This window comes from Prinia subflava, chromosome 10 (genome assembly GCF_021018805.1).
Source record: "Prinia subflava isolate CZ2003 ecotype Zambia chromosome 10, Cam_Psub_1.2, whole genome shotgun sequence".
NCBI lineage: Eukaryota > Metazoa > Chordata > Aves > Passeriformes > Cisticolidae > Prinia > Prinia subflava.
The window spans coordinates 14,072,127-14,100,124 of NC_086256.1; the positions used below are offsets into that span (position 1 = coordinate 14,072,127).

Below are 27,998 nucleotides of genomic sequence, written 5' to 3' on the forward strand. Positions count from 1 at the left end.
TTAAATAATTCTTTTAATTAATAGAGTCACTTAAGGAGGGTTCAGCTGCACCTTAATCTGGTTGTGAAACAGATTTTAATTAGAATAAAGAAGCAGACAAGCAGTGTGGGCTGTAAGCTGTAGAACAAGTAAAACACAGACAGGCAACATTGTTTACAAGCCTTACCAAGAAAAAGGATTTTATTTAACAAAAAAAAAATCCTGTAAACACCAGCCAATCTTTACATCACTACAGGCATTTAAAAAGTTAATACAATTTCTTTAGGCAAATGATTTTATGAAAATATGACAGAAAGAAAACATGATCTCCTATTATCTCAGAGGCACCACTCCATAAAAACAAGAAACAGGCCACTGAATGAATCTTAGGGTGTGTGGAAAAATAGGTATGCAGTTCATTAAATAAGCTTCTGAATTCTAGTTTTCAGGAAGTAAAGTAGTTGAAATGGAAGGAAATATCATCCAAGTCCTCTTCATATTAATGCTTTTTCTTCAAGCTAAGGTCAGAGATTTTCCTTTTAAAACTAAAGAATTTATGTGATACATAAGCACAGTGAAGTGGAGTTTACTGAATATTCCTTTCTAACAAGTTCGATATAAATCTTAACAGCAGCTACTTCATGTTACATAATTTCTTCAGACCATAAAAATCTTTTAATCTGGAAGAGTAACCAAGCTGCATATGATCTACAATCTGTCTCTCCAATATTCTGTTTAATCTGATTCTAGAGTGACTTAGCTAAAATATTGGTTGGGTTGGGAGGTCAGAAGGCTGAGACTGCACCATGTAACACAGGACTTTGCTGCACCTGGCAGCTTTAGCAGAGCATCATTATGAGACTGCCCCTGTAAATCCATCAATTGGTCTTGTTACAAGATACACACTGGGTTCAAGCGTTAACTAACTTACAGTAACTGTAAAAATTAAAAAAATTTAAAAGATAAGCAGTCTTAAAAAAACCTACTGATGCAAGGATTGTTGTTCTAAAGCAACATTGGAACGTTCTGAAGAATGAAAATACAGCTTTGCACATAAAACAACAAGATTAATTTGCCTAGTTTTTAAAGTTTTTGTAATCACAATATATTTATTTAAAATCAAAATCTGTGATAGTGTAAACCAAAATTAAAAATTACCAATTTTCATCAATCTAAATCAAGGGTTCACATAGTCCTTATGGTGTCAGGGCTTGCCACATTGCTTGAGTTTGTTGTTCTGCTACAGCTTCCCTGGAATAGTCAAGACTATTTCCATTCCACATGCCAATGCCCCTTAAGCCTCGCCTCTTCACATATTCTGCTTTTAGAGAGATGCTGTGAGGGTCATCAAACCATACCTGGTGGAATTGACCAACAGAATCCTAGAAAAACATTTAAATGCGAGTGTCAGTGATTACATTTTCTCTTGAATGCAGTTAAAAGTACAATTAAAAACTGAGATATACAAGCTATGTAGATTTATATAATATTTTCCTGATTTAACAATTCTTTGGCACACAGGACAATTAAAAATTCTAAGCCAAATACTTGTTGGTTTTTTTTAAATTGTAGAATATAAGTTATAAAACAGTGACACAATTTAACAGAAGTCAGATGAAAACACTTAGCTAATTTGTATTTTAATATTTTTTTAAATATGGCTAAAATTTCAGATACAGTATCTAAGCTAACAGGTGAATTTAGTTAGAGATTGTGGGGTTTTAAAGCAATAAACATTTTAAAGGAGGTTCTAAAATTTTATCAAGGTTATGTTGGTTGGGTCATTGCTTACAACAGCTTTTAATCACCAACATGTGAAACTTAAATAATGTCTAAAGAAACAAGACAAAATGGATACACTGTGGTGTTCTTGTAAGCACAGTCATTTATGGACTCTTTCACTGTGTCTGTGTGGAAAACAAATGCAGAAGAGAACATGCATGCAAGGCACTGAGCTAGACAAAATTAAGAGCATCTCAGAATCTTTTTTAGTTTAAATCATTTATCAGCTCATGAAAGTAACTATAACAGTGAAGGATGGAACTGTAGGATGTCTTTGTGCCAAAATGTCCTTTTTGACATGATGCAGTATCTTGAGAAGACTGGAAAGTAATAAAGATCTTTGTTACTCCTGTAGTCTTCAAGCACTCTCTCAGACTAGGAGTTCAAGACACAGATTTCCAGCAATCCTTTACTATACCAAGAAAAAAAAAAAAGCCAAAAAACATGAAAGGAAGAATCTAATCCAAATAACTTCATAGTCAGAGATCTGTCGTTCATTAATGCTTTACTCTATACCCCAGTGTCTTGGAAAAAGACTCTTACCTTGTACTCATAAAATGGAGCCTTCTGTACCTCATCCCACAGCCCCCCTGAAAGAGAAGTGTTCACCTGCTTCATGATGGCTGCATAGGGGACCTGCCTGCCTGCAGCATCGCTGCAAGGAGCCCCACGGAAAGGCACTTTGGGAAGGGAACAAACATGATCCTGAAAAAGAAATAGGGAGGCATGAGTTTCATGTAAGATACACTGAACTCCAGAATAAAAGTACAGCCAAGAACAATTCACAAAAGGCCACAAAAATTCCAAATCTTCAAACAACTCCGGCAGATACTATTTGTAGAGAAAAATAAATTAAAATAGCTAAATTTTCTTTAATCTGCAGTAATACAGGACTGGATGGATATCATGCAGCTTAAGCAGTTGTCTTATCTTTTCTACCTTTAATTGACCCTTCCATTTCTCATAAGTATAATTTTTGAGACCTCATAAACTGCTATGCTGTAACAGCCGTAGGTTTGCCAAGGTTTGTTGCACTTGTCTTTAAAGGGGTGTTGAGAAGGCACATACAAGTGTTGTAGGGCCTTTGGACATCTCCTCACACAGGTAACTTTTATAGCTCCTTAGTCAAACACGGTGCTTGGATATCATGGGGTTCAGGCTGCCTAAAGGGAGCTAAAATGCCTTGTCTGGTAACACACTGCACATCAGTTATCAGCCAAGCAAAAGACTCTGTTTTGTGTCCCAGCTTGATGCTCTTATCCATCAGACCACAGTATTTCCTAGTCCAAAACCAAGATTACCACAATCTAGTTGCATCTGTCCAAGGAAAAAAGAATTAACAGTTTGATTGCAAATAAATGACCTTCACCTTACCGTGGATAGGTTTTGGCAGACATAGTCATAGCCATACCAGGGGACACCCATCACAAGCTTCTTAGGATCAATGCCCATAGCAATGTACTCTTCGTATCCTAGTTTTGAGGAAAATAAAAATTAACATGCATTATTTACTTCTCCTATGCTTTTTATTCTTACAATTAATTTAGAGCCAGAGCCACCGCAGAACTCGCATGATCTCCAGACAGAGGCCAAGGTGCAAGCTGTCCTTTGCCTTCACCTGCACTCTCCAGTGAGTGAGAGGCTTGCTCTACTGAGATCCCAGTAACTGCTCAGGTTGCTCACACTTTAAACCATCTGCCCTGAGCAGAGGTTCACAAAGATGAGAGAAATGCTCCAAGTTCTTTGCAATCCCAGGCAGACACTGTTGCTCTGGCCGCCATTTGTCATTCTCAAAGTTTAAATTCTTCACACTCCTGACGTTACAAGTAACAACACACAACTGCTAAAGATCTGCCTGTAGGGTCAGAAGGATCAGGGATATTTTCACATTGGGACAACACATTATTTGAGCACACTCAAAGCCTCACTGCAACAATAACAAAATAAACCTGTCTAAGAAAAAGACATCTTTGCTATCTACTCATGTGAACAAATGGAAATGTTCCGACTCCTGGGGAGATGTTTAGTCCTCACCAACTAAAGTCTGCAGGTAAGGAGCATTGGCTTTTGCAATGCAGTCTGTCCAGATCTGGCTCTGTTCATCATATGACATCACAAATAAGAAGTCACAGGCATCTGCAATCCCAGTGTAGTTGTAGCACCTTCTATCTATGCATGTTGGAGACCAAGCCACATCAAATGTTACCTGAAGGAAAAATGCACGACTTACTATCAAGTATGGCCCTTAGGTGCCCTTGCTATCTCTTTTTTTTTGAAAAAAGCTTGACTTTTAAAGACACTATTTCCCAAATAGTGCAGTTTAACACATCTGGATAATAATGAACTATAGGAAAAGCTGTTCATCTGATAAAACAAACAGAAGATAATAAAGCGAGTACCCCATTAGTGAATATATAGCACCAAAGAAATTAAAATATAATATGGAAACCACCCAAAATATGAAGCCTGATGCAAATCCTGAAAACTGTCATGATAGGTTCACCAGACACTGCCAAGCTTTTGCCCCAGAAGGTTGTATTTGCCCTGCTTTCAACACGTTAAGGCACACTAAAAACAGCCAGCTCACACACATTGTATCTACAAGCCTCAGCGAACCTACCTCTCATTGAAATTCACACAGGTCAAAAAGAGTGGTTCTTACAGGATCATATCACAGCTAACATTCATAATTAAGCATTCACTAGAATATTATATTTAGATCTGCATAAACTTTTTCATATTCATATGCTAAACAGCACTGCCAAAAGTTCTTACATTTCATAAGGTTAAATTTAATGTTTCTACAAAGTACATTATTATTACCTGTGATCCAGCTATTTCTCTGTGAAAAGCATCTGTAGTTTCTTTAACAAGCTCTGTCAATGCATAATACTCAGGGGAGGTTTCATTAACTTCTTGCTCTATATCTATGTTAATTCCATCCATATACTGCTTTTTGGCAAGGTCCACCTGTTGGGATATCCATGCTGCTCTTTTAGCAGGATCCACAATTTCCTTAAGAGGTACATCACCTAGACAAGACGCCTTCATGAGTTAATATGCATTTGCACCACAGTAATAGTAAGAAGGAAAGGTTTGCCTTTAGTTAACCAACAAATTCAAATACAACATAAAAAATGCCCATACTAATACCGGTGAAACACAAAGGAGTTCACTTTTCCCCTCAAGCATAATTTTGAGAAACCACCCAGAAGAGATTACCAAGATTTTGAGACAGTGGTGTTAAAATTAGGTTCCTTTGGTTTTTCTATAATTTTAATCTTCTTACTTCTGCTTAACATTCTTTTAGCCAAGTTAAACTACCTTTCTTGAAATCTAAGTACTTTTAGCATTTCCACTGGTCATGTTTAGAGGAAAATTACTTTGGTGCTTAACCTTTGTTGCTTTCCACATTGTAGTCCTGGGTTCTGCTTTTTCTCAACAGAGCCAAAAGGTAATTACAACACGTAAGCTAATGGACTTTGTCTTTCTAATCAGCATTTGTACCTGCACAGAGTTCCTGAGTATTCATGTTTTAAAACTCAACCACTTCCTAATACAGAGGGACTCATTTAAGTGCAAAATACTAAAAATTTCTTAAAATCCCTTTCCTTTGTCTTTTGGCTTTTTCTTCCTCCCTCTTCCTCCTTAGCAATGATGTTTCCTGTTAGAGAACTTTTATTACCATGTCACTGGGATGGTTTGGTTACTACTGTGGCACAATCCACTGTTGGTTTCAATGCTTTGCACAGGCAAAATGTCTATGTATTATAGTCCTGGGTTCATTAAAGCCTTGTTAATTAACTCTCTTAATGATTTTAATATTCTGCATGCAACTGAACATAAAATGCCAAGGTGATATATGCCTGTGTACCTTATCTTTTTATTTATGTATCATAAACATCCACATTTTCCCAGTGTAACCAACCTTTCAGTACTATCCTCGAGCCTTTGGAGTGGGCATGGCACATGAGCTCAGGATCGTACTTCCCAAAAGCTGCCACAGTGGTAATTTTTGACCAGTCGTAGGATTTCCAGGTTTCATCCCCCACATCAAACACAAAGACCTGGAAAAGGGGTAAAAAGCACCTTCGTTAGCCCGAGCACCACCCAGCAGGGCCATCGCGCTCCACCCTGCTCCAACACCGGCACACCCGGGCTGGGAAGCGGCTCTCAGGGAGGGCAGCGGGGAGCCAAGTGTGGGGCAGTGTCCGTCCCCGGGCACTGCCCGCAGACCCCCGAGCCCGGGGATCCTGCCCGGGGACCCTGCCCGGGGACACAGCCCGGGGACCCTGCCGGGGGACACAGCCCGGGGACCCTGCCGGGGGACACAGCCCGAGGACACAGCCCGGGGACACAGCCCGGGGACCCAGCCCCGGGACACAGCCCGGGGACCCTGCCAGGGGGCACAGCCCGGGGACCCAGCCCCGGGACCCAGCCCGGGGATCCTGCCCAGCCCCGGCCGTTCGGTGCGGCAGCGGCGCTGAGGCTGCTCCGAACGGCGCTGCCGCCGGGCCCGGCCCCGCCTGCGCCCAGGCCCGCGCACCTCGGAGCCGGCGGGGCCCGTGAGGGGCCGGCACAGCCGCGGGTCCCGGCAGGGGCAGGCGCCGGCAGGGCCCAGCAGCTGCAGGAGGCTGATGGGCAGCAGCCACCCGCCCCACGGCCGCCCCATGGCCGCCGGTGCCGCCCGGGCCGCGCAGCCTCGGCCACGGGGCGGGCCCGGCCGGAGCCGCCCCCGGCGCGCCGCCGGTGCAGGGACAAATGAGCTGGGCCGAGCGCGTTCACAGAGCAGCTGTTTATTGAAAGGTCACCCCGGGGACGGGCCCGGGTTGTTTCCAGCATCTCCAGGAGAAGCAGAGTGGTCTCCCGGAGGGGACGGGGCTCGTCCCCGCTGCCCGAGCCCGGAGCGGGCCGGTGCGGGGCTCAGGCCGGGCACGCCTGCCGCTGGCAGGAACACGCTGTGTGAGCCGAGACAGAGCTCAAGACGTCCTCGGACTTCTGGTCCAGCCGTGGCTGCCCGTCCAGGCTGAGAGCGGAGTCTAAACGAGAAAGGAGAGATGGTTATATATACATCGGGGTGCTCCTGGTGCAGCTCACGGTTCTTCGCAGAAGCCCAGTCACACACACTGGTGGTGTTGTGCACAGGGTGACCAGACTCACCGGCTGGAACGCAGTGGAAGCCCACGGACACGGGAACAGTCTGGGTTGCTGAACAGCCTTTTACACAGCGAAGGACTGGCTCCACAGAGTAGCATTTTGCTGCTGTCTTGTCAAATGAAACTGGCTTCTCGCTTTTGACAAGTTTGTGCTGCAGCTTACAAGCTACAAAACATGAACCCTCTTAAAGCGTGCACAGAGTTTAGAAAAATAACTTTCTGAACTTAATTTGTAGAATTAGCAAACACTAAGACCAATGGATGAACAGTGTGACACAAGCTAGATGAAGCTAACCTGTTTGAAGTGAATCAATTTTTTGTCAAAGGCTCAGGCTGTGAGAAAATGAAGCATGTGGAGCACAGTTGCAAGGACAGAGGCTTGTCAGATGGGATCGAGGTGGGACACTGATGTCCAAATCCAACAAGATACATGTGAAAACCCTGGTCAGCTTTACTCTACTTACTCAAACAGCACTTTATTTTGGGGCAGCAGTGGCTCCTACACATCTTTATATCCTCTTCTGCACTGAGCAGCATCACACCTGCCTTGCCATGGCTGAGTAGCTTAGTCCTTAGGTCTGATCCAGGCTTTCCTGGGCCAGTCACCCCAGGGAAGCTTGATCTAAGAACACCTTACAGAAAGGCCAACACATGCCCAGAGGGTTGTGCTCCACACAAAATGTGTAGTGCACCCTAACGTAGCCAACACATTCATGTTGTTTTTATGTAGGACCTGGATGGAAAGAACAATCAATCATTCCCAGGCTGATGTTTTCAGATTGAGTTTATCTTCAGCCTGAGGAAATTAAAACAAGTTTTTCCCACCTCAAATGCCCTCTAGTTTGATAGTCAGGGCTAGATATGAGGTTTTTAATCTAAATTAAAAGCTTGGCAATAACAGAATTAAAATAAAGAATGAAACTATTAAAGATGACACAAAATTACTTTTATCAACTGTCAAACTACCTCCTTTTCATACTAAGTTATCAACTTAGGGAGTTCTAAGTGGAACATACAAACTCCAGGTAACCACACAATGCATAAGATGTTGATAAAAAAGCCCAAATAAAACTTGAACTTGCAGTGAACTACCAAACTCAGGAAAAACAGAATTTTCTTTTTCTTTTAGTCTGTGGGCACTGATCACAAAAATAGTAAAAAAAAATCAAGATGACTGTGCTACAATTAATATAAACCACCTATTCATGCGATTAATTAATTAGTTGAAGGCAATGATAATAATATATGTTGGACTTTTAGTACCTCCAGTACAGGGGTCTTCTGAGATGATCCAAGAGTGACCAAAACTCACAGCGTCTTTAGCTAAATACCCACTGGGTGTTTGATATTCTCTTTCAATCTCAGCATCATATTTTCCACAAATGCCACATGTTTTTCCAGCCATCCAGAAAGCAACATGAATCTTTGTGGAAATACAGAAAAGTTGTATGTAAATGCTTTTCTTCTAAAACTAAACCCACTTAAAGTAACATAAAAATTACCTCAAGTCTATGCCCATCATAATATAATTTATCTATGCCATAATCTGGGGCTTTTAGTGTCAGTCCTTTCTTTTCACTGCTGATCAGCATGCTTGCAGCTGCAACAAAAAAAAGCAAAATGAGATCTTTTCTAAAATGAAGTTACTGTTTTAAGGTCCACCCTGAACCATTTGTTAAGTTCCTGGGGACATAATGCACACTCTAAAGAATCTCAGAAGAGATGTTGGGAGGTAAAAGGACTACTGCTCCCTGCCCTGGGAAAAGCTGAAGCCCACAAGGGGTGGCTGTGACAGGGCTCATCTAAATGCTCATTCTGTGGGCCTCTGGAAGCAGCAAAACATACCACAGCCCTGTATGTTTCTGCCTGTGCAAAGATACACAGGCTCAGCATCTCTTTCTTTGGTCCTCTTTCTTGCCACCCACTGGAAAAGCTTGCATGGAGCTATGTTAAAATCTCCTGTTTCTCAAATCAGGATGATCCTTATCTTCTGAGGTGTTCACAGGAACGTGTCCTCTCCTTCTTCAAAAGACCAAGAAAGATTAAACAAAATCTAAATGAGTTTCTTACCAGAATTAGATGTGTATGGAAGATCTTTTGGGGCTTGGACACCATTAATCTTCAACTGGATGAGTCCATTGGAAACATACATGTCAACCTCACTTTAAATAAGGGAAATTAGTGTAAACAAATGCCTTTCCTTTGACCTACTCATCTTATAATTTCCTGTTCTGGCAGAAGCATCACTGCAGGATGCTCATATCATTCTGACATGAATCATCTTCTACCCTTTAGGAGGAGGGCTGGGGGGCCCAGGGCAGTGCCTGCAGCAGCGCTCCCAGTGCAGCTTCCCCTGGCTGTACTCATCTCTAAGCAGCCGCTCGCCACCACGGCTCGGGCAGGAAAGCACCAGGCTACAGGAGCCCTGCTGCAGAACAACCTTATTGCTATTATCTTCACAGAAATTGAAGGTGCTTTGCATTTCAAAGGAAGATTGGGTTCCCTAGGGCAGTTCTCTTACAGCCTGAACAGTCTGTGCATTGTAGTATTTTCTTCAGAGCGGTGTTTGCTCTAGTGAAGAAATACGAAGCTCACGCACATCAAAAGCACATCCATACAATTGTATGAAACAATCAGGAATGACTCAGTGATGAGGAATGTCTTTATCACAGAAGACACAGTCTATAAAACAAGCATCCTTGTGTTCTTCCACAAAACAGGTGCAGGGAATACTAGATTCCCTCTGTTTCTCTAACATTATGGCACAGTTAGGCACACATTTTTTAGAAATAATTACTTGTAATGAAACCTTACAGATCACAGTCTATTTATGTGCTTTGAAGAATGCTCACTACAGTGATTTTAGTACGCATAATCCCATACAATTTAGGGATGATTACTCCAGGCTGAAACAAAGTGTGTCTTAAATTAATTTCAAATAGATTAGAACACTATGTACCAACTGAGAGATGTCCTAAGAGAGTGCCTCTAATCTGAGAAAAGTAATGCTCTTTTTAGCTGTGTCCACTTCTCAGCAACCCTACTGTAATGAGTGTGGGTTCTAATTTGTTATAATTATTAGCTTAACGTAGAAGGCCAGACTAATGATTACAACACCTCCTTCAGGATTTATAGTTGATGTGTCTGCCTAATCACTAAGTACTAAAATGAGATGGTTAACTTCTAACAAATTCATGAAGAATTTAGGGCAGTAAAGACTTGAGGTTACTGTGAACCTCAGATATATTTCAGAAGCACTTTTAAAAGACAAAGTCCCAAATGCCAGTGACACTCCCAGATATCTTTCCATTGACATCAGTACCTTCTGCATGAGTCTAATGCTAGTGCCAGTCTGCCCTACCAATTTGATCCTCATTTATAGCATATTCAGTTTGGCATCTATTTTTTATTAAGTTTTCAATTACTTACTGGCTGGCGAGTCTGACATTTATTGCTGTAAGGTCAGCAGACTCTTCAAGTCTTTTCACCATCACCAGGAATTTAAGCTCTGGGCTACAGTCCTGCACCAAGACATGGTTGCAACTTGCAGGCATTGAATAGTTAAATTCAACACCATTGAAGGTTGTAATCTTATTTTGGAAAACTGTACAATGACCTGAAAAAAAAATAATTTCTATTAGACAGCTATTTTATTTTAGTTTTGTAATTAAACAAAAAAAAATCTTCTGGTTCTGTGTGTTTTGATGTAAAAGTGAATTAAATTTGTCAGACAAAATTTTAGATTTGTAGTAATTCAAAAGTAAAACTTTGCCAGTTCCCAGGCAGCAGGACAACACCCCCATGATTCAATCACTGTGTGAGATGAATTCTGCTCACAGCTGATGCTGAGGCAACTCTTGATTTGTGGCATTTTGGCTTTTCTAACTTGGTTGAAGTCAGAAGAATTTCATAAAGGTTGGTAACAATTCACATGTCATTAACACTAGAGAAAGTTCACTGAAATGCTGATACCCTTATTGAGTTATAACCAGGATTAGAAATAGTTAGAAGTTGGGAAGGAAAAAATATCACATTAGACTTTTCTCTTTTTCACTGTAATGGCATTTTGTTGGAAATCCTACCAGCTCTGATTAGAAATAATTTTGCAACAATTGTAATTAATAAAGATTAGTTTTGGTGTTTACCAAAGAAATACCACAGAATGATAGAGTGGCTCAGGTTAGAAGGAACCTTGAAGTTCATCAAGTTCCAATCCCCTTGTTGTAGACAGGGACACCTTATAAATATGCATGGTATGATATTATCCCACTGATTCCAAGCAAAATGTGACTTCTTATTGCAGGATTACATAAATCTTTTAATTTTAAAACTTACTGTAAGTAAGTATAATGTGATTAGCTCTTAATACAGCATTAACCAGACAATAATCCCTTCAAACTCAGAGTGCAGGATCTGAAATTAATGAGTATACTTTTGGAGCTGTTTCAGCTTCAACATAACAGTGCTAATCACGCAGAGCACCCCAAATCAGAGGTCACTTATATGTTCCTGTCACAAATTTTGTATTGTATATTTTCCTCACCAAAGAGTTTTTGCAGTGAAGCTGAAATGGATGCATTTGGGAATGGGTGTATTTGAGAGCACTATTTGGCATGAATCTGAATGTTTCATTTTCCTATTATATTTCCATTTCTTTACATCTTTGCAGCCTCAGAGATTTTCATAGAGGTGCTTTGTTTCTATCTGACATCCAACTGATATTTAAGTGAATAAGTAAAAATAAAAAATTACAACAAAAGTGTAAAAGGTGTTTACAAAATTTACAAAGCCAACCAATGTCTGTGCAGATAGTTACTTACTGACCTTTAAGACTTTCAATGATTGAAAGTGTTGCTTGGGAGAAGACCTTCCAGTCAGAGGATGATGATGTTGAGATCGGTGCACTCGGATGTGAAGGGACTGGCAGGGGGAGGCTGATGGCAGTGTCGTAAATTGTGAGCTGAAAATCAGGCAGGAAACCAACATGAATGGAAATGCAAAGTACAGTGTAGAGATAAGGTAGCATTTTCCTCTAATGTTCCAAGAGAATTGTGCTGACTGAAATCTAAATTAGCATCTGGATTTCGGTCAGAGCGAAAAAGAAATCAAGTCCTCCATCTACAGCATGAAATGGTTCTACACTGTGACACATCTGCAACCTGTGGAACAGCAGTGCTGTAAGTGAATTTGGAGAGTCACCAATTTGCAGCTTTTTGGGTAGCTGTATATCACATGTGTTCTCAGGCTGAACAGTTTGCTTACCTGAGATGCACACCCTCTTTCTGCCTATAAATCAAATTTGGCTGTCTCATCAGCCTGCTTTTACTGCCTTTTCAGAATGCAGGAAAACCTATCATCTTCCTAAAGATTTTGGGAGGAGTGGGCTTAATAATAAGTTATTTTTTAACATGCTATCAATCATGATGATTGTTTTCTAACCTGTTTCTTATTTCATATGCTTGAGAAAGACAAATGCATTGTAAGATATTTTCATAGTAAAACCAACTGCATAAATATGTCTTGTGAGGGCAGCTTCTTTATAGTTTTGATTGGGATTTTTTTTAAAACAGCAGGTTAAAAAAGCCCTTAATCATCCATTTCCTAGGTAGTGACTGCTGCTTCAGGATAAAAGATGGTGGAAATTGTTACCTCTGGCAACTTAAAGACAACATCACAGGTTCTGGGGGATGTCAAAGCCATAACCAAGGTTGCCTGGTGAGAGGGACCAAGCTGTTGCCTTTGGGAAAACCCAAGCACATAGGCAGCTCCTGGAAGAAATGAGTAAAACCTGAAAAAAAAAGGAAGTAAGCAATTAAAATGAACTATCTTTGAAAAAAATTGTTATTATTTGTTCACGTAAAATATCCCCTTAAAGCAACATGCATTCTGTGTTAGCATTGGGACATGTTTTGTATCAGGATTTGGTGATATGTTATACTATATATGGGTGGAGGGACAGGAAAATTTATTTTTAATTGGTGTAAAAGTTCTCAAGAGGCTGGATGGGAGAGTGGTATGAGAAGAAAACTGTGGCAAATTTGTATCACCTGCTTTATAAGCCAGAGGCAAGTGCCTGCATTAGGAAATTAAGTAAGAGACTGATTTCTTCAGAGAACCAAGGCCAGGCTTCTGCTCTGAGCCTCCATGAATCAGGAAGCATGACAAAGCCAATGTCCTGATTCAGGCACTTTAAATTACAAGTCTGCAATAGATTAGGTGAATCCCATCATCCCAAGTGGTTTTCTCGCAAGTGAAAATGCAGTATTCTTTGAGAGAAGGAATATAGAGAAAGCAAACTGATCTAATCTGATTTTATAATATCCTACTGATGAAGGGGAATTTTTCCAGCTTGGAAATTGCAGAACTGAAGCTGTAATTATTTTGAGCATAGACATATATTTTTCAAAAACCAAAATGAAATCTCACCATCTTGCAGTTGTTCGGATAATTGAAGGCACTTTTAGCCAATCCAGCTTCATCTGCATAGCTGGATAAGCAGCAAATTGCCCTGTTGCAATCTGAGTACCAATCTGGTAGTCCTGGCAATCTTTACCCCATTTAAGAAAACCCTAGTAGAGGGAAATAAGTAAATTTTTGCATAAAACATAGCAAGATCATTATGTTTCATTTATATTTGAGCTGACTGATATTTTAAACTTACTGATACTTTTCGGTAATTTATTACTGAAGCATCAGCACAGAGTTTCCATCTGCTTGGCCCTGTGATGCTTGAACCAAACATCTGTATTCTCCACCTCTTGGGTTGTGTATCAGTGAACAGGGCAAGCTGCAATCCTGTTGGCTGCGTGTTTCTGTGGATGGCACGAAGAACTGCAGCCAGTATTGGTGGCTTGTTGTCTCCCAAGAATTTAGGCTTCAGTGAGTAGAGATGAAAGAGAGACCAAAGACATAAACAAGTAATTAGAATTATGATAGTAAAACCACTGACATGACCTATGCAAGACTGTGTTGGGAATTTTTCTGTACAGAAATTTCAATGCAACTAAAAGAAGTATGGTACTGGATAAAGAACCAATACTATCCAGCTCAGCACTGCTCTCTTACCAAAATATAGTTAAACTAAAAGCCTTTTTGATAAAACTAGCTTGACCACCTGTTTAAAACCATGATAATTTGTGTTAGAGGGGATCTGTTCAGGGCAGTCCAAAGTGTGGTGCTTGCATGAGGAGCAGCACGTGGCCCTGTCAGTGCTGGACCCTTGTGCCCAGCAGCAGCACCTGCCTGAGTGTCCCACCTGAGCTGTGGCAGGGTCCCCACCTGGCCAGGGGACAGCTGCAATTTGCTGTGGGGCAGCAGGTCCTCCCTGTGCTGCCAGGTGCCAGTGACAGAGACAAAAAAGGACTGGCTGAGACAGAGCTGGAGAGGGCTTAGTGGGAAATGGGGAAAGAGCAAGGCTGTGGCTGAGAGAGAGTTCAGGGAAGTAGTAACGTGGTGAAAAGGTGAATAAGAGAGGTGAATTTAAGCTGCATAGAAATAGTGGAAGAGAAGGGCAATCTGGCTGCCTTCTTTCCACAAGCTACTTGCACTAACATCTGGCAGCTGCTGCAGCAGAAAGGATGCCTCAGCAAAGTAAGGGTTATTATTTTGTAGGCGTGTAGGTCATTGCCTGAAATGTGTAAAATTTTTCTTTGTTGAAATTTGTTCCAGATTCCCTCAGTTCTAATAGAAGGACCAGGCACTTTTAACTATGTACCATGCAGACACTCCTGAATAAACACCTGGATTGCTCTCAGAGTTGGAGCCTTGCTGCAAACTCAAGGTTTTTTCAAAAGCCTGTGGCAGTTCTGCAGAAGGACATAATGAGCAAAAGAATGTCAGAGTCAACTCCTAACTTTTACAGAAAGATATACAATGAAAATATCCCCGACACCAGTTTCTGATCCAGCAGGTCGGCACTTCTAAAGTGTTCGGATTTTTATAGTGAATTATTTACTGAGCAAGACAAATTTCAACATATACAGCAATACATTCCAATTTCATTTTAAAAATGTAGCCTGTATTAAATGAATATCAAATTACATTCAATGACTATCCAAAGTGCTCACCTTTATGAAATAAGAAACTGTTCCATTTCTTTCTATGTACCTAATTTCTTAAATCACCATAATTTTCCTATTCTGTTATAAAAATACAACTGGAAATGGAAAGTAAATGTCTGGATTTCTTGCAGATTAAGACACTCACCTGAGACATGGCTCTAGAGATGTCTTCATCACTAGCTGAAGAAGAGCTGATGCTGATATTCAGGATTTCCCTTCCTGTGTCCTGCAAAAACAAAGAATAACCTTGAAGTAGGTGCCTACCACTTGAAGTTGTTGCAGAATTAATTTATCATTTACTCTCACAGAACTAGGATCTAATTGGAGCAAAGACAGCAAGACACCCTGCTCCCAGTATATGCAGTAAATGTACCTGTTCATCCTCTGGCTTAAACAAAAGCTGGTAAACAGGTGGGTTTGCCTGTGAAAATAGATGGTATGTAAGAAGACCTCAGAGAAAATAAAGAATTAACTTTTGATAAATGCATTAAAAAATTCAGTTCTGGGTATGGGGGGGGGGAAGGAAAAAAATTAGTTTTTTAAAGCATTTTACAGTGAAAAATCCTGAAATGTCAAAATTCTAATCTGAAATGCCTCAGAGAACCAGGGTTCCTTTTTCTTTGGTCCATGCTCTATGAGCACAATTTCCTGGTGTACAAAAACAATCACTATAAGAAATACAAAATGGTCCAGCCAGAGTGAATTACCTGTTGGTTGGAATAGTCACTGTCCCCACTGCAGTGTCTATCCCCAGAGTGGTCTTCTTGGCTGCTGCTGCTGCTGCTGCTGCTGCATGCTTTGCTGCTAGCAGAGCTCCCACTGCTGCTCCTGCTGCTGCTCTTGCTGCCACGCGTCTTCCCAGATTGCCTTCTTTCATCTTTCCTGGGATGATCTCCAGGCTCTCTGCCATCGGCAGAGGAAGCAGCAGAGGAAGAGGATGAGCTGGAGAGGTGGGCTGTGCTGGGCTCTGCCCAGAGCCCTGTGTCTGCAGTGTTGTACTCTCGGTTAATCCGCTTCGTGCGGCGCCGTGTTTTATTCGAAGCCTCCAAAAACAGTTGAAAGCATTATTAATTTATAGCTGGTTCTGTAACATTTCCCTGGCTGTCAGACAAGATGCTCACCACAGACTTCCAAGGAAATAGAACTTCCTGTCCCCACACACTGTGGAAGCTGTACCAGAACTCACTCAGGCCCATTCCTCCCAGCCCAGCTCTCTGCTTTCCCATGCCAGTTTTCCAAAATGGAAACTCTTGGCTTCATTATAGGAAATATTTCCCTCTCTGATGCTCAAGGTCTCTTACCGTGAACACATTTTCAATGCCTAGAATCTTCTTCAGTTTAGCTTGAATATCCTTGTATGTAGATGTCTCTCCCTCTTCCTTTGACCCTGAGCTTGATACCTCAATTATTTTTGAAGCTGCTTTGGCTCCTGCTTGAACCTCCAGCTGTATTTTGTCAATATCAGCATCTGTATGAACTAAAGGCAAAAGCATTCCAGGGCTGTGCTGCTTGAGCGTTATTTACAGTGATTAACAGAAAAACTTATTATGACTGTACCTGGCTTTAAAATTATTTTGGCTTCAAATTCTCCAAACAATTTGTGCAGATAGGTGTTTCTTAAGAAAGCAGAATTTTGTGATTTAAGGCTGAGACAAGTAGAACATCCCAAACTTTCAAATTTTTTACAGAACTTGCGTGCATAAAATCTTCTTCCTGCACTGTTGTGATGTGCCTCTTCTGAACCTTGCTGGTATCCTTTGGATATCACATTAGGTATGCTGCTTTGCTGCATTAAACAAAAAATGGCAGATAAAGTCATTTTCCATTTAAAAAAAAAAATTGTCCCAGCTCTTTAAATAATTCCTCCAGTTAATGAAGAGAATGATGCTCAAAGAGGGAAACAATGCTTAGAATTAGAGATCCAGGCACTGGAAGCAGTGGGGTTTCCTGCAAAATGCTCTGTGGAAGAGGACAGCTCTCCTGCCCACCCTTTCTCAGGCAGTGCTTCACAAACACACTCCCAATGAGAACCTGCAGGGCTCTTTGCAGGGGCAGTCCCTCTGCATCCATTCAGGCTTTTAGCTCTCCTGCTGCAAGCCAGCATGGCCTTCCCACGCCAGCCTCAGAAGCTGAGTAGCACATGAAAGGATGTGCTTCTGCAATCCACTCAGGATTATCAGAATTCAGGAAGAAAAATCTATATCCTGCCCAAGAACCATATTTTTCACATTGTTCTGATTCAGAAAAAATGAGATGTTGTACAAAGGATGTGAATTTCAGACACCCTTCCATGACTGTAAAGAAATAGGAAGACATGCTGTCAAAGCAGCCCTGCCTGCATTCAATGAAGAAAGTGAGTGAAGGATCATGTCATGAACCCACTGGGTTTTAGGCTTGGTTTGGGAAATATCAGACTCCTGTTGAATTTCACCATTCCTGTGTTTGTGATCTGGTTCGCCAGCTCCCGTGTCAGGGGTGCCCAGCCCTTCTGAGGAGCTCTCTGTTCTCTGCCTGTCTGCAGTACAGGTGCCAAGAGGCTTCCTTACCTTCCAGCTACCAGGCATGGGAGATCCTTCTGTTGACTGCAGTAGCTGGTCAGAGATATTTGGTATTTCTCCTTTGGGGAGAATCTGGGATTTCTTTTCAGAGTCTACTTCTTCCATGTTCCTTGAAATAGCATAAGCTTCACTCCTGTGGAGGTGATAAATGTCACACAAGTAACACCTTCTGATTTCACTCTACCCATCTTTGCTGGTGCAAAAAAAGACAGTACTAAGCTTTATGTGGCTGCCAAGGCATGGCAGACCTTAACAAGTAGTTGTATACTTGTGATTTTATAACAGGGAATTCACAATCAGTAACATAATCAGAGCAAGCAAAATGAAAAAAGCTCCTCTGTACCTCACAGCTGCGAGCTCAACCTCTTGATGGCAGGGAAGGGTTTCAATCTTCAAATTTTTCTCTTTCATATTTATCCTGGCATCAAATTTCATTGTGGCATTGGCACTGAACTCTGCATGAAATTCAAAACCACTCTGCAAGTACTGTGTATTAATCCCCATCACTGCAATCATATGTAAATAGGCTCTGAAAGAATGGAAATTAAACCAGGTATAATTATATTTTAATGTGCAAAAATTTAACTTTGAAATGCAAAATTACATTTTCATGCTGTTCTTTTTATTGTAAGACCCCCTACTGATGGATGAAGAGATTTCTTACAACAAGATAAGAAAAAAGGTTAAATGCAACTGGAAAAGGTGATTTGTCTGAAAAACAAAGCTAACATGGAGCTTCTGACTGCATTCTCCAGAATCTTGTAGCTTCAGATTCTGCCTATTTTTTTAATATTATCACTACTATTGTTATTATTATCATTGTTACCATTATCATTATTAGTACTGATTAGTACTAATAGTAACATTATTAGTATTCATTTTCCAGATCCAGAAACATTTCCCTTTCCCCCCTGAAATCCTCCTGGCTTATGCCAGGTGATGATGAGATTCTATGCTGAAATTGTAAAAAACTTGATACCTAAGATATTTTCACATCTTAGTATCTTTAGTCATTGAACACGTACAAATGTAAGCATTTTTAGCAATGGCAGAACAGCACAGTATCCTGTAGTATACCATGCACATTGCTAGATTTGCAGGGTTGTAATGCATCAGGAAATTGCATTGCTTTCTCATAACTTTGCTGCTCTAGACTAGCACATTTGTCCAAAATCTGGGACAAGTAAGATCCCTGTATATCTATATGCCACCACATATCTATGTCAAATCTGACTATAACTATAAATACTTGTGTGTGTGTATGTGAAAATATATGTAATTTTTACTTTGGCCTGATGTCAGCATGAATATCCGTCTTGGTTTCCCACAACTGTGATGGTCTAAAATTGTCAGATACTGGTGGTGATACCTTTACATCCACTGAAAAAGACAGACAGAAATTATATTAACAGGAAAACAATAAACTCTGGGGATACAATACTTTCAATAAGCACAGCAGTTAATGCAAGGGTTGTGCTTTTACATTTTGAAATACTTTACATGGTCATTTAAGGGTTGCTAATCCAAATCAGTTATACAAATATGTCTCAGGTGAAATACGCTAATTACATCTCAAACCCTTTGGAGGCAGCTGGTGACTAGTGTTTCGATATTTTTCAAGATTATAGAGGGATTTGATTCCAGCAGAGGGGCTGGACCCACAGTTCCTGTGGGGAAGCTGCTCAGTTTGGCATCCCACGCTCACCGTCGACCGCAGCCTGGGCCACCGCGGCCCCGCACAGCCCCAGCTCCAGGGGCAGGCCAGCAACCGTGGGGACAATGTGCCGCATCTCACCCACCACCACTGGCAGGGTCCACCGGCCTGAAAGGCCTCTCTGGACCTCTTCCACCACTTTTTTCACCACTGGCTGCCAGTCTGATGATCCAGTTAGACTCTGGAAATAGAGAAATAGGTTAGGTAAGTAGGTAAGAGCAGACACAGAAGGGAAATTATTCAGTATTGCAGACAAAAACTCAACAGCCTTGTTAGTACCATCATCATCTGTTGAATGGCATCTTTGTCAATGTCAGCAAAGGCAATCTCTTGACCCAATACTTTGATGTAAGCCGATACCAGGGGGTCTTCAGGTGGCAGTTCTTTCCATCCCAGAAGCTGTGGTGTTAAGGAGAGATGGGGAGAAAGAGAAGAAGCAGAAAATGTTATTTAAAATGGAGCAATGTCTTAACAAAGAGTAGATCCCATCTGAAGAATGAGAACTGTGGTTCCTTAGCCAAAATCCCAATAGATATATTACAGGTTATATTACAGATCTGAAACAATGTGGCCTTTCTTGTATTGCACAGCTGATTTCAGAGAGAGTTTCCCCACAAAAGGGTGAGGTTAAGGGCTTGGTAATTTCTGCTGCTGTAAGTAGTAGGTGACACCCAAGGACTCATGAAGGAAAAACCTTATTCAATTATCGTTTTAAAAGAGAAGAACAACCACTTAGTGTTGTTCTAACATACACTTTGAAACATTTTTGCTCCCAGCAGCAACCTCATCTTTTGTGCTATACATTGAGAGCTGACACATGTTGAGTGAAAAGGTGGCATCTGTTGAGAGAGTAACTACAGTGTAAGTACAGCTTTCCATGACTAAACAGGACGACAGACTCCTTTCTTCCAGAAACATCAAAGGGAAGGCTCAGTGGGTGGGTGATGCAACCCTGGTGCTGTCAGGAGCTGTCTGTTGCAGACAGGTCAGAAGGGTGCCCAGACGTACCGATTTACCCAGCTCCTTCAGGGTCTTGTACGTGTCATACTCAGCAAAAGGAATGTTCTGCTTCCTCAGAAGCTTGCTTAGGCTTTGTGACCGGAAAGCCACCTGTAGGAAAGAGTCAGGCATCACAGCCCAAGCACAAGAGAGCTCAGGAGAACTCTTGTGCCTGGTATTAACTCACCGAGGCCACACGAAATACTTGTTTCATGAAGCCATTGTGTTACAAGGACATGTCTACCTGGCAGATAACTGCAGGCTATGGCTGCAGATGCTGAGGACATGCTGAGCCAGCCAGCTTAAATTAGTCAGCAGGGATAATTTTAGGGTAGTGCAGAACTCAGCCCAGGCTGCAAAGCTTGCCCAAGAAGCTGTGTAAATTCCTGCATGCTGTTACATGGAGCTTTGTGCTGCCCTGGCTGTACTGCTGGCTGAAGTTTAGTTTCCCTGTACTTATGCAAAATACCCTGGATCCCACGTGACTTAAGGTGGGCAGATGGATGTTCTGCTGTGTAAGCTTTCCTCTGCTCCTAGACTTACATGTCTGTACTGGATGTGTTCATTGATGAATGTATGTGTCAAGAAGCTCAAATAAAAGAAGAAGCCTAAGTAAAATCATAATCATCTAAATTTTCCCCTCCACATCCCCCTCACAGCCAGAAATGGAGTTAAACACTACATCACGGTCCAAAAACTGGCTGTCTCAATGCAATACTTACTTCAATAATATCCGTTGCAGTGTCTGCATAATATCCTCTTACTTTTGTGATTATATCAGATGGAAACATGGCGCTGGGACTGTTCATTAGATAGACCCTCCAAATGGCACCAGCCTGATACTGAGCTGTCACAGGAATAAAAAGCAGCAGAAATTAGGGCCTCCAGGGTGTCTGGTGCACATAGCCACATCAGGTACATGCTGTAGTAGATCACAAGGGGTTCTGTCAGATTCAATCCCACAGGTCCTCAAGTTTGCAACCTCAAGAGGAGGACATCATTCTAGGGCAGAGTCAACACAACCTCAGGGACTGAAGAAGGAGGCCTAAATCCATGTGCAAACACCACTTTCCCCGTGGATACCAGAGATTTGTGGAATAGCCTCAGGCAATTTTGGGTGTTAGGAGGTTCTTCTGCTTTTTCTATTTCAAGAGTGCACTAAACTCACAGTTCATGATTGGATTTTGGATGAAAATGACAGAACACAGTAGAGGCATTTGGCTACCTAAGCTGAGGAAGTGCACAGGGCAGCTGGTACTCACAGGAGTAGTCACTGATCTCAATGACCTTGCTGTAGCGATAGCTCAGCCTGTCAAGTCTGGGGCCCAGGAGTTTAATGGCAATGTTGCAAGCAGCAGATCTGAGTAACAGAATTAAAATCATATGAAGACAGTCGACTGTGACCAAATTCTTGGAAAACTGCAATAAAAAAATCTCAATTTTCTACTAAAAATGTACTTCTTCCTCTACTTACAGTTTATAGAGCTGTGGGATCCTGCCTGCTGCCAAAGCCTTCATGTGTGAATATGCAAAACTGGCTACTTGCAGGCTGGGCTCCGTCAGCAGCGAGCTGGCCAGAGCTGATACTGTTGGAAGAGCAGGCTTTGTTTCGAAGAGAACAACACAAGCCACCATTCGGACATTTGGAGCAAGCGTGCTGTCCATAAAGACCTGGAGGGTGATCTCCCTTACCTGCAGGAGGAAGACAGAATCTTTGAGTAGCCCATAACTTGCCAATGAGCAGTGTTTCCAGAACAGTGCATATGTGCTCTGCAGTGGATGGAGAACAGAACCCTAAACAAGAGATGTGGGCATGGCACCTGTCACTGAAAATGAAGATATTGCTGGGTGCACAGTGCACAGGGCTGGGAGAAACAGCCATTAGGCTGAGTGTCACAGTGACTAAAGCAAACCCTTTCCCAGGATATCAGCAAGGATGGGATGATGTCAGGAGTTTGCAGCAAGAGCAAGAGGAGGACCGGTAACTGAGAAGCCTGCCCAGGGTTGCTAACATTACCTGATGGTTTTATTATTCCTGAATCACTAATCAAACCCAACCCATACCCTTTAAGACATCTGTTTAAATAATAATTTTCATTACTTTTGCAGGGTCTTTTCTTGCAATTTTCCTTAAGGCCAACACAGCATCAGCATGAATTCTGTTTGGTAATGAAGCTGCAGCTGAGGAAAATGTTGGCAAAAACTTCAGGATGCGTTTGATACTGGCTGGCTCTCCTGCATTGCCCATGGCTTTCAGGGCCAAGGACATGTCTTTGGCATCACCTTTGCTGGTGGCTTCAGTAGCAAGGTCGTGGAGTGGCTGAAAATGGAGCAGACATTGTTAATCTTATCAGGTAATGATCTTGTAATAATGCATAAAAATGAGCATTGCCATAGCAAGCAAAACAATTCCTGCTGCAAATCCCAGAACTGAACTGTTCAGACTTTTCTCCCTGGAAAAATCTCATCATCATTATCAGTATGCTAAACATGGACCACACAAAAAAACTTGGTTTTCTCCTTGCACAGTGTTGTAATTTATTTTGAAATGTGCCTGAGCCTGAGTGTAGGAACCCATCCCAGGTGGGTGCCTGCACCAAAGAGTGTGTTGCAAGTTCAAAGGCAGTGCTGAGTTGATGCCCAGTTCAGTCATTCCCTGGGCCACCTCTGCCAGCCCTGCCAAATTGCACTTGCATGTTTTTCACTTCCTACAATAATTTCAAGTTTACTTGAGGAGTTTTGCTGTTCTGAGAGGCAGAATTACCATTCTGATGGCTTGGCTTTATTTCACTTCTTTTTGGAAGATTTAAACACCTGTCAAACACCAGCAAGACCTTCTCAGTGCTGTGGTCCTGCTGAGCAAGGAGCTGGAGCTGCACAGTCCAATGTCCTGAGTATTTCCAACAGTGAAATTGTGTAGCAGGGCTTCCTTGGAAGCGCTAACCCGTGACATACCCAGAGCTTTGCTTATATTCACACTTTACTGCCTTTTTAATGCATCTTTTAAGTACATGCTACCTAATGTAAAAGTAGAATCATAATTATTTTGCTTTAATCCAAGTTTTGTCACAACTTAACTTGGTTTTAGGATGGTTACAGGATCCATTATCCCCATGGGCTTCTAGTACTACATTTGAAATTCTGAACTGTTACAACCTGATCTATCAAAGGCATCAGCTCACTGTTTCATTCTGTCTTTGCATTGCTGAGTGAGGCATGCAAATAGTGAGTTATTTAATTGCCAATATTGTGAGAGCTAAATTAAAGACACTTCTAAAATTTTTTCACCTTTTATGAATAAGAAATGAGAGTCACATACCTGAAGAAGTTCATTTGGACATAGTAAAGCCTGAGCACAGTATTTATTCACCATGCTACCATATCCTAGGTAAACAATTATCCTATGCATCAGTACTTTCTGGATTTGGGGACAGGTCAGAAAAGTCTGCAGAAGGAAGAAGTATCATTTTTTACTGTTTCTAGTAATTAGAGCTGTATTTATCAATAAATGCATTATAGAAATAGATAAAATTGATTTGTGCTCTTTCTAAATAATTTCACGAATTAAGTCAAATGCTGGACATTTAGCTATCAAAATATTAAGTAGATTTGCCCCATTTATGTTGTCTGCTCTTTAGGTACTGATTATATATTATTTTCTTGAACTTGTCTTTTTTCTTTTTAACTTCTGATTTGTCAAAAAGAATCAACAGCAGTTTTCTTATAGTTTGTGACATTTAATATAAAATATAATTGCAAAATTTTGGCAACAAATGTTTTGAAAATTTTCTGAACCATTTCCCATTTTTGTTAATATCCTGCACTTTACAAATATAGATGGAAATATGCTGTATCTTTCACTTATGATCCTATGAGTTCACCTTTAAAAAGGAATCAGAGGGAGAACAGAAGGAAGAATGATCTGTACTCACTGAGGCAATTTCCAGGGTTTTTTTGTTTGGTGTAACAAAATGGAAGGCAAGAGGGAGAGTCACTGCTGCTTCCCAGATGTTCAGCTTCTCGTCATGGATTTTTTGCTTCAGGAACCTGAACGTGTCAGTAGCTCCAGCAGCACAGATGGCGCTCAGGAACCAGGGCCTGCCAGGGAAAGGAGGACTCATCATCCTCATTGCCCAGTGTGTCTCTGATCAGAAACCCGGGCTGAAGGCTGTAGTTACCTGTAGGGGAGTTCATTGACAAACTGCAGCCACAAAGACTCGATTTGATCCAGGGTTGCTACCCGAAAAAGCTGGACCATTTGTAAGAACTTGGCTGAAGCTTCTTTAGTGGCTCCTTTCTCGTTATTCTGAACTATTTGCCGCAGCGTCTCTGTTAACTGTGGGAAAAACAGACAGCTGGAAGGATCCCTGTGTAAAGTAATTATGTGATCACCTGTTAACCTTATAAATAGTGAAAGTGTGTGAAAATAAAATTCTAATACCTGTAAATCTGAATTTTTAATCCTGATTAGAGGAATTGGCACCTGGAGTAGCTCTCCTGAGAAATGGTAACGAAGACTCCCCTGTTTTTGCAGCTGAGATGTTGGTGCACTAAGAGGAGGCCTTTTAACGCCGACCAAAGACAGCTCTTGTCTTCAAGGGAAAGAGGGAAATGCATCAGTAGCCAGTAACCACACTGTGCATGGAGGACTTGTACAGCATTGGAGCAGACTGAGGGGCACCCAGCAGGACTACAAATATTGCCCAGGATTATCTGGAAAAGCCAAATGACTGTAAAAGCCTTTGAGAGAGTTTGCTGAAGTCTCTGAGAGGTTGGACAGATGTTTTGGGTGGCCTAATCAGTAGGGGATGGGCCACCTGAAATATCCTGGGCACCCAAGGGCTGTATGGTGTTTTGGCCCTTGGCAGCCCCAAGGCAGATGCTTCTTGTTATCTCACAAATCAACAGTAAATATATACACAGTTCTAGGCCTGTCCTCCTGGTTAATGTAAGGACAAGCACATGCCTACCTTGCCTCCATGACTGCTGCCCCGTTGGGTTCATTGAAAGGAGAGATCTGGTACACCTGGTCCGACATGGCGGAAGTCAGCAATGCCCCACTGTCATCATACTTCATCTTGTACGTGAATGTCACTGTGCCCTTAATGTTTCTGGCTTTCTAGAAGAGCAAAGAGACCCACTCAGAAACAGGAAGGGGCTGGTCAGCCCAGGGAAGCCAAGCCCCCACGAGCATCAGTGAGCGTGGCTGCTGAGCAGTGGCTCACGCCACGGGGGGCAGCGCTGGCTCCGTGCTGCTCATACCAGGGGGCAGCTGGTGCAGGGGCGGATGTATGCCATCCCCAGGTTCTTCACTGCTTTATCCTGGCACTCCGTCAGGTCCTTGCTCTTGGAAACGGTGGCACGCTTATTCTTGCTGTCGTCCTGGATAACGTATCTGGTTTGGCAGATGCCTTCAATCCCAGCCTGCAAGTATTGGTTAAACACAGTGAAAGTCTCACTTGAAATAGCAATAAAAAGGTCAAGGAAAACAGACTGGGAGGTATAACTTACTCTTTAATGCTAAAATGAGAATAAAAGTAAAATCAGAATGGAAAAAACAAACCTCCTGTAGCTCATACACATTTTGTGACTTTTTGATGGTTATCTGCAGCATGTTCAGAACCCCTCTCACTAGGTTGGTGCACAGAACGGGACAGTCCTCAGGGGCAAAAATACTTCCAACCCTTCCTTCAGTGTATTCAAATTTAAAGGGCTGGCTGAGACATGCAGAAATGGTTTCTGAGAGCTTCGAAGATGGAGTGAAGGGGTCAGTGGGCCAGAAACCATTTTGTTCCTCCAGCTTTGGTGATCGAATCTGTGAACAAAAATAGGAAAATAATCATGCTGTTCACCATCAGTTTGAAATAGTGCTCTAATACAGAAACTGGACTCTTCCTATCCATGGCAAGACAAAAGTCACTTGTCCAATATTGCAGGAAACATTTTCCAACTCGGACTCCTGTGCTCGGCCTAGGAAGCATCCTTGAAAATACAAAGTTCCATGAAAGATTTCTGCCAGAAAAATAAGATTATGTGAGCAGAATTCAGAAGTTCATCAAGTCTAATGAAGCTTGTAGTGTGAGTGAAATACCAGCTACCAACGATCAGTACAGACAGGATACTCACTCCTTTCCCACAGATGACAAGTGAGATCTCCCTTCAGTCTGCAAGGCAGCCCAGCCATTATTGCCCAAGCTGCTGCCTGAACACACAGGGACTATTCTGGCTGCTCCTGCAGGTGCTGCACGTCCCTGAGCACCAAAGCCATGGCACAACAGATGGGGGAGCAGAGGTGACCACAGGAGCTCACACCTTTGGAAGTGGCTGACATCCCTCTGAGCTCCTCCAGCTGTAAACTTGTGCACAAGTCCTTGCCTGCTACCTAGTGGGAGGTGTGTGCCTGCATGCACAGACCTATCTGGACCCATCCTTACACACCTCCCACCCTTGTGCATAAAAGTACATGTTCCTGCAGAGAGGGAAAAGGTGTGGGCTCAGTGCTCTGTTTTATTTTAGGCATTTACAATCAATGCTCCAAGGGTGGCTTGCCTCTTGTCACATTTTCTCAAATTAAATCCTACTCAAGACTTGTCTGCAACTGCTAACCTTGTAGCAACTCCAGTGAGGTCACACAGAGCCTGCAGCATGTAGAGTCTGACAATAGGTATTCCTTCACACTCTTTCACTAATGTATGGTGATTACATTATGGTATATGCAGGATTACAGACTGAGAAAACTCCTAGGCTGAGTGCTAAGGACAACTCTTACAGCTTTTTCCCCATGTGCCGTCTTCTCAGTCCCTAGTCTGTGGTCTGTCATGCCATACCAATATTGTAAGCTCTTTGGTTTTATCTTTTTGCTGAGTAACAGTGCTTCCAGATCTGATACCATTATCATAAACACAGGCATTACCATTAGAATTCTTCACATTTGAATTAATGCATCTGTGAAGAATATCAAAAGGGGGATAATGGAGATAGTTTGGTCTTTCTCATGTGATATCTGAATTCCAGTGCGGAGTTTTTAAGCTATGGACCAGGTTAAAAAACATGGATATTTCATTCTAGAATGCTCATATTCATACTCAAGCTTAGTGTTACCTTAGTAAAACTATGTTACAGACATTTCTTTTAAGCAGCTGCCAGCCATATTTTTGTATGGAAATGAAACTAAGGTAGCTTTAGTCAAGGGGGCTCAGGTTCTGATGGCAGCAGAGCTGGAGCAACTCCAGCTCCTTCCTGCAGAGGAGCAGGCTGTGGGTAAGCCCGTGGTGCTCTCTTGAGGTCCCTGCCAGTAATCCAAAGCATTCTGGATGAAGCTGCAGGACCTTCAGCAGTGCTCTCTGCTCTCCCCATGGTGCCTTGGGTGCACAGGGTGCAGAGCTCTGTGCCCATGCCCTCTGCCCCCCTGGGGAATCACCACTGCCTGAGGGAAACCATTGGTCTGACACTGGGCTTGGGGGTCATCTCAGCAGTAGGTGGGGCCCGAAGCTCTTGTGTGAGCTCTTCATCTTTTTGGCACTTATTTTGCCAGCCTGAAGGTATGAATGAAGCATCTTTAACTGCATGGTATTGGTGGGTGGGTGGGTTCCCCTGGCCGTGGTGATTTACCTGCAGGAGGTGGTCACTGTCAGACACACGGCTGATCTCCACCTTGCTGGCCAGCCTCACCCCTGCCGTGGCCAGGCTTCTCTCAGGGAGCCCATGCACAATGATGCTCTCGTAGCTGTACAGGTAGGTCTTGCCCATA

At 42.2% G+C, this 27,998-nt stretch overlaps 2 protein-coding genes across 2 annotated transcripts; both read right to left on the reverse strand.

The window, feature by feature from the left end:
- Positions 1 to 149: 149 nt before the first annotated feature.
- Positions 150 to 6,481, reverse strand: CTBS (chitobiase). Its single transcript, XM_063407390.1, has 7 exons — positions 6,308 to 6,481; positions 5,690 to 5,828; positions 4,585 to 4,793; positions 3,796 to 3,967; positions 3,136 to 3,233; positions 2,305 to 2,466; positions 150 to 1,361 (listed from the first exon to the last, which is right to left on the reverse strand). The coding sequence occupies exons 1-7, from the start codon at positions 6,431 to 6,433 to the stop codon at positions 1,176 to 1,178; spliced, it is 1,092 nt and encodes a 363-aa protein (XP_063263460.1). The 5' UTR covers positions 6,434 to 6,481; the 3' UTR covers positions 150 to 1,175.
- On the reverse strand, positions 6,435 to 27,998 carry LOC134555625 (vitellogenin-2-like). Its single transcript, XM_063407392.1, has 33 exons — positions 27,860 to 27,998; positions 25,812 to 26,063; positions 25,511 to 25,672; positions 25,219 to 25,367; positions 24,690 to 24,840; positions 24,427 to 24,584; positions 24,181 to 24,346; positions 23,568 to 23,693; positions 22,350 to 22,568; positions 21,723 to 21,940; positions 21,511 to 21,608; positions 20,971 to 21,095; positions 20,258 to 20,359; positions 19,529 to 19,648; positions 19,241 to 19,430; positions 18,822 to 18,915; positions 17,879 to 18,064; positions 17,524 to 17,668; positions 16,535 to 16,763; positions 16,279 to 16,454; positions 15,685 to 16,020; positions 15,351 to 15,398; positions 15,123 to 15,203; positions 13,579 to 13,791; positions 13,344 to 13,486; positions 12,567 to 12,705; positions 11,742 to 11,877; positions 10,347 to 10,533; positions 8,988 to 9,079; positions 8,420 to 8,517; positions 8,181 to 8,340; positions 6,922 to 7,083; positions 6,435 to 6,800 (listed from the first exon to the last, which is right to left on the reverse strand). The coding sequence occupies exons 1-33, from the start codon at positions 27,995 to 27,997 to the stop codon at positions 6,685 to 6,687; spliced, it is 5,115 nt and encodes a 1,704-aa protein (XP_063263462.1). The 5' UTR covers position 27,998; the 3' UTR covers positions 6,435 to 6,684.